This window comes from Rana temporaria, chromosome 6 (assembly GCF_905171775.1).
Source record: "Rana temporaria chromosome 6, aRanTem1.1, whole genome shotgun sequence".
In the NCBI taxonomy this organism is placed as follows: Eukaryota; Metazoa; Chordata; class Amphibia; order Anura; family Ranidae; genus Rana; species Rana temporaria.
Genome location: NC_053494.1, coordinates 34,780,221 through 34,795,808, shown reverse-complemented (window position 1 = coordinate 34,795,808; position 15,588 = coordinate 34,780,221). Strand labels below are relative to the sequence as shown.

The window sequence follows — 15,588 nt, the reverse complement described above, 5'->3', positions numbered from 1 at the left end:
TTCCGGAGGATCTACCGTCGCACCTCTCTTGGTGCGAAGGGATGGAGTGACGTCCACGGGCGTACTTTCAATGTCCAGGGTCCTGCTGTTTTTAAAGCTTGGATTGGATCTAAAAATTGCTTAAAGCACCGTTTGGGGGCAGATTTCAGCCTTGGCTGTGTTCTTTTAGTGGCCTTTTTGCGGCCCGTTCCCTGGTGGGTCCCCTTTTTTTGTGTGCAAGGGGTTTGTCATATACTTTCCCCTCTTGGCCCATCTCTTCCCCCATGAGTTTTGACTCTGGTGCTCTCGGTTCTTCAGGAACCTTCCTTTTGGAAACATCAGAGAGATTTTCTCTTGACACTATCTCAGAAGGTGGCCCCTTTAGTGGCCTTTACCTCTGTTAGAGGGGTTTCTGAGTTGGCGGTCTTGTCTTGCAAGCCGCCATGCTTGATCCCCCATAAGGATTAGGATGATGGTGCGCCCGCGACCTTCCCTTCTTCCGAAGGAGGTTTCGGCCTTTCATACTTTAGGCGTGGTACGCGCTTTGCGGGTATACCAGCCTACTACGGCTCCATTTCGGAGCTTCTGACTCTTTTGTGTCGGTGTCTGGTCCACAAAAGGGCCTGGCGGTCTCGTCGACCACCATTTCTCGGTGGATCGGGCAGGCCGTCATACAGGCCTATGCTCCTAAGGGCGGGCCCCCCTTTCCGGTCACGGCACTTTCGACCAGGGCAATTGGTGCTTCCTGGGTTTTTTTTTTTTTTTTTTCCCGACATCATGCGTCGGTCTCACAGGTGTGCGAGGCGGCGATTTGCTCGTCCGTTCACGCTTTTTCCAGAATTTACATGGTTGCTGTGAGTGCATCTTATGATGTTTTTTTCAGCCGCTAGTTTTTGCCGGCGGCTGTTTAAAGTTGCACCTCCTCCGTTGAGGAGCTCTGCTTGTTTTGGGGTGAAGTTAAAATTGTTTTTACTGATATATTTCCCACCCCTCGTTTTTTGACACTGCTTGGGGACGTCCCACTTGTCAAGATTTAAGGAGCTGTGTCCGTCCATGGACGATAAGAGAAAATAGGATTTTTTGTACTCACCGTAAAATCCTTTTCTCTGAAGTCCATGGACGGACACAGCTCCCACCCCTCCTTTTTAGGTTTGTACTGCTTGTTACGAACTGAGGCTGCAAGCTGCAGTGAGGAGGGTTATGTCTGGAGGGACCGCCCCCTGGGCGGGGCTGTTCAACTCTGTTAATGTAACATGTATTTAACTATTTAACATGTTTCTGCCTAGTCCTCTCCTGTAAACAGGGAACATAACCCACTTGTCAAGATTTAAGGAGCTGTGTCCGTCCATGGACTTCAGAGAAAAGGATTTTACGGTGAGTACAAAAAATCCTATTTTATCTTTAAAAAATAAGTAGGACTTTTTTTTTTTTTTATAAAGGTGATAGCTTTGTTCAAATCCTGCCTGACAGCTCAGAACATATCTGCCAGCTGGAGACGGATGTAAATATTGGCTTTGTCTTGTCTGTAAATGGCTTTTTTTTTCAGTGTCATTGGGTTCAAAATGTTGATGGTTTAGCATCGACTTTGTAGCATTTCTGTGTTACCATTCAATCCGTTTTCTTGACATAACTAGCAGCTTTTGGGATCCTCCACTGTGATTAGAGTTTAATCATGGATCTTGGTCTTAAAAGAGGAAATTGGGAAGTAAGGGAAAATGATCTGCAAAGTGCTGAGAGGATGGGCTGTTGATGCGTTTTGTTTTAAAAGCTTTGGCTTTCAAGGATGTGGCAGTTGGGCACCTAGCTGACAACTACCAATTACTATCTGAGAAGTGCCCTTTCCTCCCAATGCCAGCGGGAAAATGCCTGGCAGAGCTCCGTTGCCAAGGAAACTGCAGTTTGGCGTGTCTAGGAGTATTTCAGGTCCCTTAGACCTGTTATCTGCCTCTTATTTCCCTTTTATGTCCTGGACTACCAAGACAGCAATTTACAAAATCATTCCTATTGTATGATGTGCGTGTTCTCTTAAAGCGTCGTGTCTTGCTTTGTCTGTTCTAATTTGGAGCTAGACAAATCCACAAAGTTAAATCACCAGTGTGACCAAAGAAAAACCGCTGGCATCTTCTCTAGGAATTTATTGGAAGTTCATATTAACCTTTTGCCTTTTAACCACTTGACACCCGCCCGCCGTCAAATGACGGCGGGCGGAATGCTCTATTGTTCTTACAGGACGTCATATGACGCGCGCACCCGTCGCGTCACTGGGAACACAGTGCGCGTGCCCGGCGGCCGCAATGGCTGCCGGGCACCCGCGATTGGCCAGTAACTGAGCAGGGACGTGGAGCTCTGTGTGTAAACACAGAGCTCCACGTCCTGTCAGGGAGAGATGAGACCGATGCTGTGTCCCTTGTACATAGGGACACAGCATCGGTCACCTCCCCCAGTCAGTCCCCCCCCCCCCACAGTTAGAACACTCACTAGGCTACACATTTAACCCCTTCCCCGCCCCCTAGTGGTTAACCCCTTCCCTGCCAGTCACATTTTATACACTAATCAATGCATATTTATAGCACTGTTCACTGTATAAATGTGAATGGTCCCAAAAATGTGTCAAAAGTGTCCGATGTGTCCGCTATAATGTCGCAGTCCCGAAAAAAAAAACCGCAGATCGCCGCCATTCCTAGTAAAAAAAAAAAATCATTATGTCCCCTATTTTGTAGGCAATATAACTTTTGCGCAAACCAGGTTTTTGCAAATTTTTTTTTTTTTACCAAAAATATGTACAATACGTATCGGCCTAAACTGAGAATTTTTTTTTTTTTTTTTAAATGGGATATTTATTGCAGCAAAAAGTAAAAAAAAATAGTTTTTTTTTTTTTTTTTCAAAATTGACGCTCTTTTTTTTGTTTATAGCCCAAAAAATAAAAACCGCACAGGCTATCAAATACCACCAAAATAAAGCTCGATTTGTGGGGGAAAAAAGGACGTCAATTTTGTCTGGGAGCCACGTCGCATGACGCGCAATTGTCAGTTAAAGCGGCGCAGTGCCGGAAGCTAAAATCTCGTCTGAGCAGGAAGGGGGTGTATGTGCACAGTAGGCAAGTGGTTAAATAACACAGAGAAACAGCTGATATACACTTCTCAAAAAAAATTAAAGGAACGCTTTTTTTTTAATTGGGTATAGCAATCAAACTCCTGGGATATTGATCTGGTCAGTTAAGGCGCAGTGCCACCCAAAAGTGGAACTTTCGCTCATCTGACTACTCCCTCCCCCCCCTCTGGTGTCACAATTTGGGGGGGGGGCAGGATTCCTGTCTTTGACAGGTATCCTTTCCCACTTCCGTGAGCCTCAGCTGTGGGTATTTACATCACGTCTGGGGCACCCTCCTTTCCCTGTCGCCGGGCCAGTAGGAGAGGGAAGCGGGCCTTGTGCATGCGCAGTAGGGTTCCCAGCGTAAAGCCGAAAGGTTCAACTGCTGGGTACCCTTACCTGCAATGGCGGCAGCAGCACCCGATCACTGATGGAAACATCAGCTGTGGTGCCGACATCACTGGACTCCAGGACAGGTAAGTGAGCAGAGAGGGACTTGTCATCCGCCGGCTCAGCGGACAGATCTCCCACTGAGCTGGCGGACTCCATAGCGACGGAGTCCGCCTCGTGTGAAAGAGGGCTAACCCTCACATACCTGACAGGCAATGCAGGGAATAAGATGGCTACTATGTTGTTTTGACTTCAAATGTTACATTGAATTCTCACTGAGATTGTGGGAGTGATCATTCAGCGAGGAAGACTTCTGACTTGCTCCCAGTCATAGGATCTCACAGGCTGTGCACAGTAGCTGAGCAGAAGGATATAAGTAAGTGCAGGGCATACAAGACAGTTCATGTGTACAGAAGAGCGGGGTTTTATGGACGTTTCATAAGACGCCCAAGGTAGGCCACTGGGTAGGTTGATAATCCTTTTTGTTCCCAGCACATTTCCCAGTCCATATTGGTATAGATATCCAGCATGATGTTTTTTCCCCCATTGAGATCTCATGTGTTTTCTAAGTGTTCCTTTTAAAAAAAAAAAAAAAAGTTTTTTTTTTCTTTTTTTGAGCAGTGTATAAGCGCATTCTCAAAAAAAAAAAAAAAAAATGTTTTGAATTTGCCATGTAAATGATTCAGCCTTGAGGTCTCTTAGGCACTGGTGATGTGGGAATGCCACCAGTGCCTTTTAGGGAGATCTCATGTGAGATCTTGCAAGATGCAAGGGTGGAATGTTGGTATCTGTATTTATTGGTTTTCTAAAAATCCACTAGAGAAAGACATTTAAATTCCTGTTATATGGAACATCCTAAAGCCATGTATATTTTGTGTTTCAGTATATAGTAGAGTAAGGGGTATCTGTAGAGAGAGCTGCCCAGTGGCCCATTTCGAGAGATGACACTGGTGTGAGGTTGAACTTGCTAGCATTCATTGTAAACAGAAAGCTGAACTCCAGGCAGATATAAGACGCAACAGCTCGGGATCAGGGGCGGACTGACAACTCACGGGGCCCCCGGGCAATAGAAGATTATGGGGCCCCAGGGCTTACAGATGGCCACCAAGCCAGGAGGCATTACAGAGGCGGGGCAGCTAAAATCTCAGGATTTTCACATCAAAAGCATGTCGGTTTTGGACATATAAGGGACAGATGTAAAAAAAAACACAGATTTTTACATACTGTCCCTGGTTTTAATGAGCCTGGCAACCCTAATGGGGCCCCCTAGTGGCAGTGCCCGAGGGCCTCAATGGTCAGTCCGCCTCTGCTCAGGATTCATTAAAGCAAAAAGATTGTGGGCAATGAATGATTCCTTTTACCAGCATATACGAATAAAGCTGAAATATTTGTTCTAGCATGGTTCCGTAAAGCACCTGTGAACATGAATATGTTTTGTCTTCCCTACAGACGATTGTATCCAGGAATGCCCTTCAGTATAGAGGCACCTCCCAGCACGATGCCCAAGAGTTTCTGCTCTGGCTCCTGGATAGAGTACATGAAGACCTGAATGCTTCCGGCAAGAACATGCCTCGGGTGGGTAATTCTTCCATTGCATAATACCCATTTCTAAAGACATCTTTTCTTTATGTAAAAAATTGAACACGTATGTTGCCTTGAGGCAGCCTTATTAGATTGGCTGCCCAAAGCATCGAAATGTACCAAAAAAAGTACATGTATCATCTCGCATGTTGATCCTGAATAGGTTCTCAATGGGTCCCCTTTGGCTTTACCATTCCAGGACTTTTGGAAAAGTAAATGAAAAAAATAAAAAAAAAAGGATTTCCCAGGAGATCACCAGTTTCTGTAAACCCTAATCCATCATATCTGGCTCCAACAGTCTTGCAACGATTACTTCTTCAATCACACATGTCTTCTTATTTAAAGTGTTTGTAACCAACCCTTTTAAGCATGTTATACAGCACAGTAGTGCTTGTGCTGTGTAATTTGTATCACCTGAAATACCTGGCTGATCCTGCTTGGTTCTGCCCCCCCCCCCCTGTAAACTGACCACGGTTAATCATGGCTGCTGAGCCCTGACATCATGGTCTGCTTACGTGCCTCCGTCAATCGCAGCCTTGCTCTCCTGTGTCTCCCAGCCTGTCAGATAGTACCAGCACTGCTCTGAAATGAATAGGAGATAGCGCTAATATTAACTAGTGCTGAGTGAATACAGTAAAGTGTAATAATATTCATCAAAAACAGTGAATAATATGACTAGGAAACAACAACACTTATGAAAAAAATTACACTCTATCCAATGAGATATTAAAGTGAGTTCATTATGGGTTAATTGGAATAAACCCATATGCAGCCCTGTAGGTGATCAGCTGGCGTCTCCTCCTCACTGCTTCTCATTAGACAGAAAACGACCTTCCCAAAGATCCAGTCAGAAATGCTCCAATATATAGGAAAGAGAAAAAAGAGAGAGGGCAAGCCTCATAGTACAATATTGTATGGCAAAGGACAGTGGACAAGAAACTACACCGACGGTGTATAAACTCACAAAACCGCCGATTAACACAGGCTCTGAGTTAGGTTGCCGCTCAGTGTGATGGTCTCCTCACTAGGATCGTAGTCCCGTCACATAGGCTCCTCCCCCACGCGTTACGTCACTAGGCACGTGACTTAGTCATGGGTCTCTGAGACCCATGACTAAGTCACGTGCCTAGTGACGTAATGCGTGGGGGAGGAGCCTATGTGACGGGACTACGATCCTAGTGAGGAGACCATCACACTGAGCGGCAACCTAACTCAGAGCCTGTGTTAATCGGCGGTTTTGTGAGTTTATACACCGTCGGTGTAGTTTCTTGTCCACTGTCCTTTGCCATACAATATTGTACTATGAGGCTTGCCCTCTCTCTTTTTTCTCTTTCCTATATATTGGAGCATTTCTGACTGGATCTTTGGGAAGGTCGTTTTCTGTCTAATGAGAAGCAGTGAGGAGGAGACGCCAGCTGATCACCTACAGGGCTGCATATGGGTTTATTCCAATTAACCCATAATGAACTCACTTTAATATCTCATTGGATAGAGTGTAATTTTTTTCATAAGTGTTGTTGTTTCCTAGTCATATTATTCACTGTTTTTGATGAATATTATTACACTTTACTGTATTCACTCAGCACTAGTTAATATTAGCGCTATCTCCTATTCATATCATTTTGGTTTTGTTCACCTATTGGATACGCAGCTTTTATTATTTGATATTTTTTGCTGTTTTTTCCTATTTTTGGTTTTATATGGTAGCGCAGTAGTACCACTCTTTTTATATACCAGCACTGCTCTGCTCCCCGCTGCTCTAAAACTATGTTAAATGTGTTGTATAGGTTCATTGTTTAAAAAAAAATGTTATACTTGCCTTCACTGTGAAGCTCGTTTTGCACAAAGTGGGCCCCGCTCATCCTCTTCTGGGGTCCCATGGCAGCTTTCGTGGCTCCTCCCTGTAAGAGCTAACCCCCTCTGGGAAGCTCTCTCCCAAGGGGTTACCTTGCGGGCACGCTTCCGTGTGATATACTCAGCAGCCAATGACTGCGCTGCTATCGATCTAACCAATGATGAGCCGACAAGCCGTTTGGAAAGCGACGAGGGATTGCGCCCACGGCCTCAGGTAAGTAAAACGGGGGGGGGGGGGGGGCGGAGAGTGCAATGCTTTTTTTTTTTCACCTTAATGCATAGGATGCATAAAGGTGAAAAAAACACGAAGGTTTACAACCCCATTAAGTTTATACCATCCCCATTGTTAGATAGGAACCTTTGTCCTGGTGCCTGTGCTTTGTTTAAAAAAGAAAAAAAAAGCAGATTCTACCGGTTTTCAGAGCATCTCCCGGCGCTCTCACATGACTCCTCCGGCTCTCTTCTCCTCCCCGGCTGGCGTCAGTGGGAGTGTTCGGCCCTGCCTGCTGGAGCTGTCCGACAGGGAGACGAGAGAGCCGAGGAGTCACGTGGACACCGGGAGACACTCTGAAAACAGGTAGAAATCTTTTTAATAAAGCACAGGAACCAGAACACAGGTTCTCATCTAACAGAGGGGATGGTATAAATTTAACATAGTGGCTTAACCACTTTGATGCATAGAATGCATTCATGTAAAACACCTTCAGCGTTTACAACCACTTTATTAACTGTTCCAATCTAATTTGATCTCTGAACAGTCTGGTTTCTGGGGACCAGCTTTGACAGGTCAGGGGACAGCCAGTTGCATGTCCTAATTTTGCTTATGTGATGATTATACATTAAAGTGGAGGTTCACCCAAAAACTTAATTTTTAACATTAGATTGAGGCTCATTTTGTCTAGGGGAATCGGGTGTTTTTTTTTTAAATCGAAGCAGTACTTACCGTTTTAGAGAGATCTTCTCCGCCACTTCCGGGTATGGGCTGCGGGACTGGGCGTTCCTATTTGATTGACAGGCTTCCGATGGTCGCATACATCGCATCACGATTTTCCGAAAGTAGCCGAATGTCGGTGCCCAGGCGCCGTATAGAGCCGCACCGACGTTCGGCTTCTTTCGGCTACTCGTGACGCGATGTATGCGACCGTCGGAAGCCTGTCGAACCTGTCAATCAAATAGGAACACCCAGTCCCGAAGACCATACCCGGAAGCGGCGGAGAAGATCTATCTCTAAAACGGTAAGTACTGCTTCAATTTAAAAAAAAACACCCGATTCCCCTTGACAAAATGAGCATCAATCTAATGTTAAAAAATTGTTTTTCGGGTGAACTCCAGCTTTAAATTGATCTATGCAAAGTTGGGTGTGTGGAATCCGACAGCACTAGGCTACAAGACAGTTGGCAGGCAGGTGTTAGTCCATTGTAGCCTTTAAAAGAACCATAAATATGAGAGACTTGGATTGTATTCAGCATGGAAGAGTTTGACTTCCTGTCATGAAGACTAAAGGAAATGATTTCATGTGTTACAGCCACCAGTGGAGGAAGATCTGGCAGGAGATGGTCCTCCATTCCCAACCAGCGGGACCTTCGTTCAGGAACTCTTTCAGGCTCAGTACAGGTAGAGTACTGCTATAAATTTCTAGCAATTGGTTTAAAAACTGGATCAGTTTTCCTTGCCAAGTTAAGGATCACAAGTCTTTTGCTTATTGTAATATTCACAGCAACATCTCATAGAAGAATTTCAGGTATGGATATTTTTACATCCCATATTTATCGGCGTATACCGCGCACTTGTTTGCCCTGAAAATCAGGGCAACATCGTGGGTGCACGATATACGCCGATACCCGCGCAGTACACTTGGGTATAGTCGGGCAGGCTCGGCTCCGGCTCCGCTCGCGGTCACGTCCTGTACGTCCTTTACGCGAGAGGAGACAAGCCTGCCCGACTATACCCGAGTGTACTGCGCTCGGTATATGTCGCCGGAGTGGTTCAAACACAGTGCGGGGATCAAGCGGGGAGGACACCACGATGGCCGCAGAAGGACGCCGGACCAGACAAGGCCGCCGATGGACGACAGGCAAGCCCCCGACGAGGGGCATCCAAACTGTAAGTATTTTTTTTTTTTCAGGAATTTTCCTTCAAGTTCGGGGGTGCACGCTATACGCCGGGGAGCGTTATAGCAAGATAAATACGGTAGTCATATTGATCCAGTTTAGACCAATGCAACTATGTATGTACCATAACTCTTTAATGTAACTATGTATGTACCATACCTGTGGGATTCCTCTAGAACGGCGGTCTCCAAACTTTCTAATCAAAAGGCCGGTTTAGACTACAGACTTTACAAAGGCTGTACTGTGGGAAATTGTCCTAGTATCAGTGGGAGTAAACCGCGCTCTTCGATTGGGGAAGGAATAGTGCCCAATTTTTGGTGTTAGGCGTAGGAATTATGCCCCATTGCTGGGAAGAATAGTGTCTTGTGTTAGTGGCCCAAAGGCTGTATAAAGGCAAGCAAAGAGCCACAGTTTGGAGACCACTGCTCTAGAAGCTGGAAATCGCTGTAGTAGACACCGCTACTACAGTGATCTCCACTAGATTCCAGGCCCTACACTGAAAGCACTCTCTGATTGAATGGGGTGGAGACGCTGGGCAACACAAAATGTGGAAAAAGTGAAACGCTGGGAATGCTTTCTGGATGCACTGTACCTGAATGTCTGGATGCACTGTACGTGAATGTTATACAATGCGCTCACCACCTTACCCAATCGGAGAATGCTTTGCATTCATTGAGAAAATACGTCTCTGAATGGAACTCAAGCCCAGTGGCTGACCTCCTGTGTTCACAGTGCAGGACAGCTACTCGGCACGGGACCCAGAAGCTAGTGGAAATTGCTGTATTTGGGGGTGTATATTTACATCCAAGCTGCACTATTGTAACTATGTACAAAAATCCATACTTGGAACATATATTGTCATTCTGAAAATAAAAAAAGTCTTAGTCACAACATTACACACAAATGCACGAACAGTAAGGCCGTGTACACACGGTCGGTCAAAACCGATGAAAACTGACTAAAGGACCTTTTCATCGGTCCAAACCGATCGTGTGTGGGCCCCATCGGTCAGTTAATCTTCGGTCAAAAAATTTAGAACTTGCTTTAAAATTGAACCGATAGGTCAAAACCGATGGTTAGTATGCAAAACCATCGGTTCAAAATCCACGCATGCTCAGAATCAAGTCGACGCATGCTTGGAAGCATTGAACTTTGTTTTTTTCAGCACGTCGTTGTGTTTTACATCACCGCGTTCTGACACGATCGGTTTTTAACCTATGGTGTGTGTAGGCTATGGTGTGTGTAGGCTTTATCGGTTAACCGATGACAACGGTCCTTCGGACCGTTCTCATCGGATGGACTGATCGTGTGTATGCGGCCTAAGACCAGTGCACATTGAAAGTTGTACAATCAGTGGGAACGTAACAGTAAAAAAAGTTTCATTGGTCTCCATTTACACGTGTACGACTCAAAAGTTGCACCAATTTTGGTGCAACTTTGAAGCAATTTTGGATGGGTGCAAGTGTGAATGGGGCCTTGAAGTCATATGGACCAAAATCTGTGAAATCATAAGTAACAAGTCAAAGAGAAATGACATGTCGGCTCTACACATCAAATATGTCCAACATCTATCTAAACCAAGAGTGGCCGAAGGGCCAGACGTGTAAGTTAGATGACAGAAAATGGAGGTGAAGAAGCAGAAGGTTAGGAAGAAACCAGTAAGGAATATAGGTCAGGGCAAATATTGGAATTCTTCTATAATAATAATTCTATAATAAGTCCGGAAAGATGAGGGGCAGAAAGGGGAGAAGGAAAATAAGGCAAGAGAAAAAAGTTTGGGGGTTAAAGGAGAAGGAAGATGGATCCTTCGCGGGGTATTGGTTATACGGTTACACATCACATTTAAATAAGGAAAATATGGTGGAATAATGGACAAAGGGATTTGGACACAAAAGAGGGACTGTCGCAATATGTAAAATATTGAATCTTGTGATCGCTTTTCATTATCACCATTCTGTCTCTGTGAGAAATACTTTAATGAATACCTGTCTAAAGTGTTTGTAATGCTTTGGCTGTTTGTGTTCTTTTCTCAATAGGTCTTCCCTGACGTGCCCCCATTGTCAGAAACAGAGTAACACTTTTGACCCTTTCCTCTGCATTTCATTGCCAATCCCCTTGCCTCATACACGGTAAGAGGAGTGTGCCCAGTCTGTGTTTTTACATGCCCCTGTTTTTGGCTTTGTGCTATCCATACTAGGAAGAAGTTTTATGATCACGGGCAAACCAACTTCGTGTCAGCACCACATCCCGCGGACATACTTGTGTATGTGCAGTGGCTGAAAGTTAAAGCCCAGTTTCCTTGCTGCCACATATATGCGTTATGTGGTCAGCAAGAGATTTAAGGATAAGTTACTTATGCCTCGTTTCCACTGAGCGGATCGGTTCGGTACGGTACGCTATTTTGGGTGTTTCCATTATGAAAGTGTGCGATAAAACCGTACCGGACCATTCTGGGTCCTGCTTCAGATGTGGGGCCATAGAAAATGCAACGGTTCCATTAGGGCGGAGATGCAATGCATTCCACTGATTGGTGGAAGGGCTAGGCATTTTTTCTAAATTCTGTATGGTCCCAACGGTCCGATTTGCAGTGGAAACGCTCACGAGAATAGACCGGTCCGTTCTAAACCGTTCCAAATCTACTGACCCGAACCATTCCGTTCAGTGGAAACAAGGCATTTGTATGCTTGTGATTTAATAATTTGTTTCGATTAAATTTGCTTTAATGGCTTGCTAAATGTTAGGTAAAATAACATAGTACAGCCGCAGTGACGAATACATGTTTTATTTTCCATGTTCTATTTCTATGTGACTTTTTTAAATATGATCAGTGGTTTTCTTTAATAGAAATGTGTTTTTTATTTGGTAGGCCCCTTTATGTGACCGTGGTCTATCAGGGGAAATGCTCACATTGTATGCGCATTGGTGTTGCTGTACCTCTGTCTGGAAATGTGGTGCGCCTACGGGAGGCCATATCAATGGAGACCAAGATACCAACAGACCAGGTAACCAAAAATTCGGATTTATATATATTCATACATCCCAAGTCCTTGTGGTGACACCATGATGAGTGAAGTTTTCCTCCTTGGAGGGGAGGTGGTGGAGCCTGAGTTTTAGTGAGTGCCTCAGTGGTAGCCCCTATCAGCGCTGGTACCCAGGGAAAGCAACACATGGAGGAAGATCCCCTGAGCTCCTGGTTCTCTAGTTGTGTGCCTACAGTACCATGTTCCCTCTCCCCTTTGATTGCACTGTTTAGATTAGAACTGTGGTTTATATCAGTGGTCATCAACCCTGTCCTGCAGGGCCCACTAACAAGCCAGGTTTGCAAGATAACTGAAATACATCACAGGTGATATAATTTGCTGGTCAGTGATTGCAGTATTCTAGTCTACATCTCCCCAAGGTAATACATAACACCTGGCCTATTAGTGGGCCCTGCAGGACAGGGTTGATGACCACTGGTTTATATTACTGTGCTCCTGAGCACCATAGATGAGGTCTGGGTGCCAATTCTCCCTGCTGTTTGTGATCGCAAGGAAGTGCGCTGTTCAGGTCAGTGAAGTTACCTGGCGGCTGCTACACCTACTTCTGCCTGCAGGGCAGATGATCACTCATTAAGGGCTTATCATTCGCTGATTTTAAAGAAAGGGATCACTGACACAAGAAATGGAAAAAGAAAATATGGACAGCCGCACTCCAAAAAACCTTGATGTCTTTATTTAAAAAAAGAAAAAATGCACTACACGGGAGTAAAACAGCTGACGCAATTCGCACTATAAATTGGTGCTTAATTTATAGCTATTAGTGCTTAATCAGCTATGATTAAGCACTAATTTATAGTGCGAAACGCATCAGCTGTTTTACTCCTGTGTAGTGTGCTGTGACTTGTAGTGCATTTTTCCTTTTTTAAATAAAGACCACCATCAAGGTTTTTTGGAGTGCGGCTGTCCATATTTTCTTTTTCCATTTGTTGCCTTGTGCATTGCCTACACCCTTGATTTCCTGAGACCATACTGATCACCCTAACACAATCCACCTGGAGCGGTAACTTTCTTTCACTGACACAAGATAGGCTGCACTTAGTGGGGCATTCTGTTTGTTTTGGTCTGGGGGTACCAGCATAGGTGTCTGATTCAGCACCAACTTCTCTGGGAATGCTAAAATAAAGCATGAGTGTCTGCTTTTCTCACATCAGCAGGTCATGTTTCGGCAATGGCAGAAAGGGGGGGGGGATTCTCAAATCCCTTTTATTAGATAGAGAGGGACCTGGACACAGCTCCCCTTGCACTATATCCCCTGGGGGTCAGGTAGTTCTTGTGGCTCGAATTCCATTCACCTTTCTGGTCTGTCTTCTCCCCCTGGGGGACTTTCCTCCAGTCCCTTGGTGTAAAAGGAGGAATTTTTATCTGCTATTACTGGGTTACATCTTTAGGTTTCCAGAATGCCTTCCTGGTTAAAACATCTTGGTTGCAAATGGAAGTTTTCCCATTCCCCTTCTCCCTCCTTATTAACAGAGAAGGAACCCACCAAAGGAAGAGGTGGAAGGGCAAATAACTTTTCTGGAAGGGGGAGAAGCTGAGTATTCCTCTTCAGAGGAATCTACTCCTGAGGTTTTCCTGGGTCAGGTATTATCCCAGACCCAAAAGGCCTATGTGGACTTTTCTCTCGGACGTTGCCGAGACCAATTTAAATTTTTCGCTTCCAGAGTTCTCTATCCCTAAGGTCACGGCATTAGGATAATGCGCGTCTTTTATAGCATCTACAATCTTTCCATCTTTCCCTGTACATCTTTATATAAAGGATATGTTATACATGGACTGGAAAAAAGGGGGGGTATATTCTGCGCTAATCGGACTGAAAAAATATTGATGGGCAACAAGTGAGGAATCAAAGCTGCAACATAAACACGTGACAATCATGTGAACAACAATAAGGGGAACAATATAGTTGCGCTAAATGAAACAAAATGGATGAATAGTCGTAGTGAAATTGATATTTAGAACAATAAGTGATATGAGAGAGTGTACTCCAGAAAGCAAGTACCTCCTATATGCATACACAAACACCCTACATGAACATATAAAAAGTGACTCAAATATATTCAGGTGAGTAACAAATATACATTAAGTGTCCTGATCAGGACAAACGTGAATGTCCAATAGAACTAACAAAGCAAAATAAGTGAACCAAAACACAGAACAGTTCCAATATGTTGAGGCAAAAAAACTGTCTGATATAGGATTGCATGGAGCGGCCATTCAGGTCCGCCGACAAAACTGACGGACGGACCCGAATGGTCCGACCGTGTGAAAGGGGCCGAATTCAGCCAGACTCTGTCCAGACTCTGTCCAATCAATCGAATCAGATCAAGGGTTGGATTTCAGCCTAGGCCTCTGACACTGGGGGACAAGATGTACGACGCAGTCTACTGCTGCCATTCGCTTCTTTGTGCTTCCTGAAAGCCCAAAGAAGGGTCATGCAGCTTCCAAATCGGCCATTTCTTGATGGATATTACAGTGCATCCAGAAAGTATTCACAGCGCTTCACTTTTTCCACATTTTGTTATGTTAAAGCCTTTTTCCAAAATGGATTAAATTCATTATTTTCCTCCAAAATTCTACAAACAATACCCCTTAATGACAACGTGAAAGAAGTTTATGTGAAATCTTTGCAAATTTTATTAAAAAATTAAATAAAAAATCGCATGTACATAAGTATTCACAGCCTTTGCCATGACACTTAAAATAGAGTTCAGGTGCATCCTGTTTCCACTGATCATCCTTGATGTTTCTACAACTTGATTAGAGTCCACCTGTGGTAAATTTGGTTTATTGGACATGATTTGGAAAGGCGCACACACACCTGTCTATATAGATGGTATCTCACAAAAGTGAGTACACCCCTCATTTTTTGTAAATATTTTATTATCTTTTCATGTGACAACACTGAAGAAATGACACTTTGCTACAATGTAAAGTAGTGAGTGTGCAGCTTGTGTAACAGTGTACATTTGCTGTCCACTCAAAATGACTCGATACACGGCCATTAATGTCTAAACCGCTGGCAACAAAAGTGAGTACACCCTTAAGTGTCCAAATTGGGCCCAATTTTCCCTCCCCGGTGTTATGCGACTCATTTCAAGGTGTGAATGGGGAGCAGGTGTGTTTAAATTTGGTTTTATCGCTCTCACTCTCTCATACTGGTCACTGGAAGTTCAACATGACACCTCATGGCAAAGAACTCTGAGGTTCTGAAAAAAAAGAATTGTTGCTCTACATAAAGATGGCCTAGGCTATAAGAAGATTGTCAAGACCCTGAAAGGTAGCAGGAGCATGGTGGTCAAGACCATACAGCGGTTTAACAGGATAGGTTCCACTCAGAACAAGCCTCGCCATGGTGTAACGTCACACCAATAACTTTGCACTAAGTGCAACTATAGTTGCTTCTTTCCCAGTCAACTCTCCTTCGTTTCTTCCTTCTTTCTGAAGATTCTCTCACTTCCTGCAGCCTTGATCTCCACGGTGGTTGCGGAGGTGCGCCACCTAGTGGTACTTCCTGGTTCGCTCCTGTGCGGCCTATTTAAAC

At 44.5% G+C, this 15,588-nt stretch overlaps 1 protein-coding gene across 2 annotated transcripts in view; it reads left to right on the top strand.

Annotated features, from left to right (window-relative positions):
- USP31 (ubiquitin specific peptidase 31) overlaps positions 1-15,588 on the top strand; it is a 116,719-nt gene that overhangs the window by 27,383 nt on the left and 73,748 nt on the right. For both annotated transcript variants that reach the window (XM_040356661.1, XM_040356662.1), the window contains exons 2-5: positions 4,910-5,035; positions 8,421-8,509; positions 11,043-11,135; positions 11,873-12,008. In XM_040356661.1, the coding sequence (XP_040212595.1) occupies positions 4,910-5,035; positions 8,421-8,509; positions 11,043-11,135; positions 11,873-12,008 (444 nt within the window). The remainder of the gene's footprint in view (positions 1-4,909; positions 5,036-8,420; positions 8,510-11,042; positions 11,136-11,872; positions 12,009-15,588) is intronic.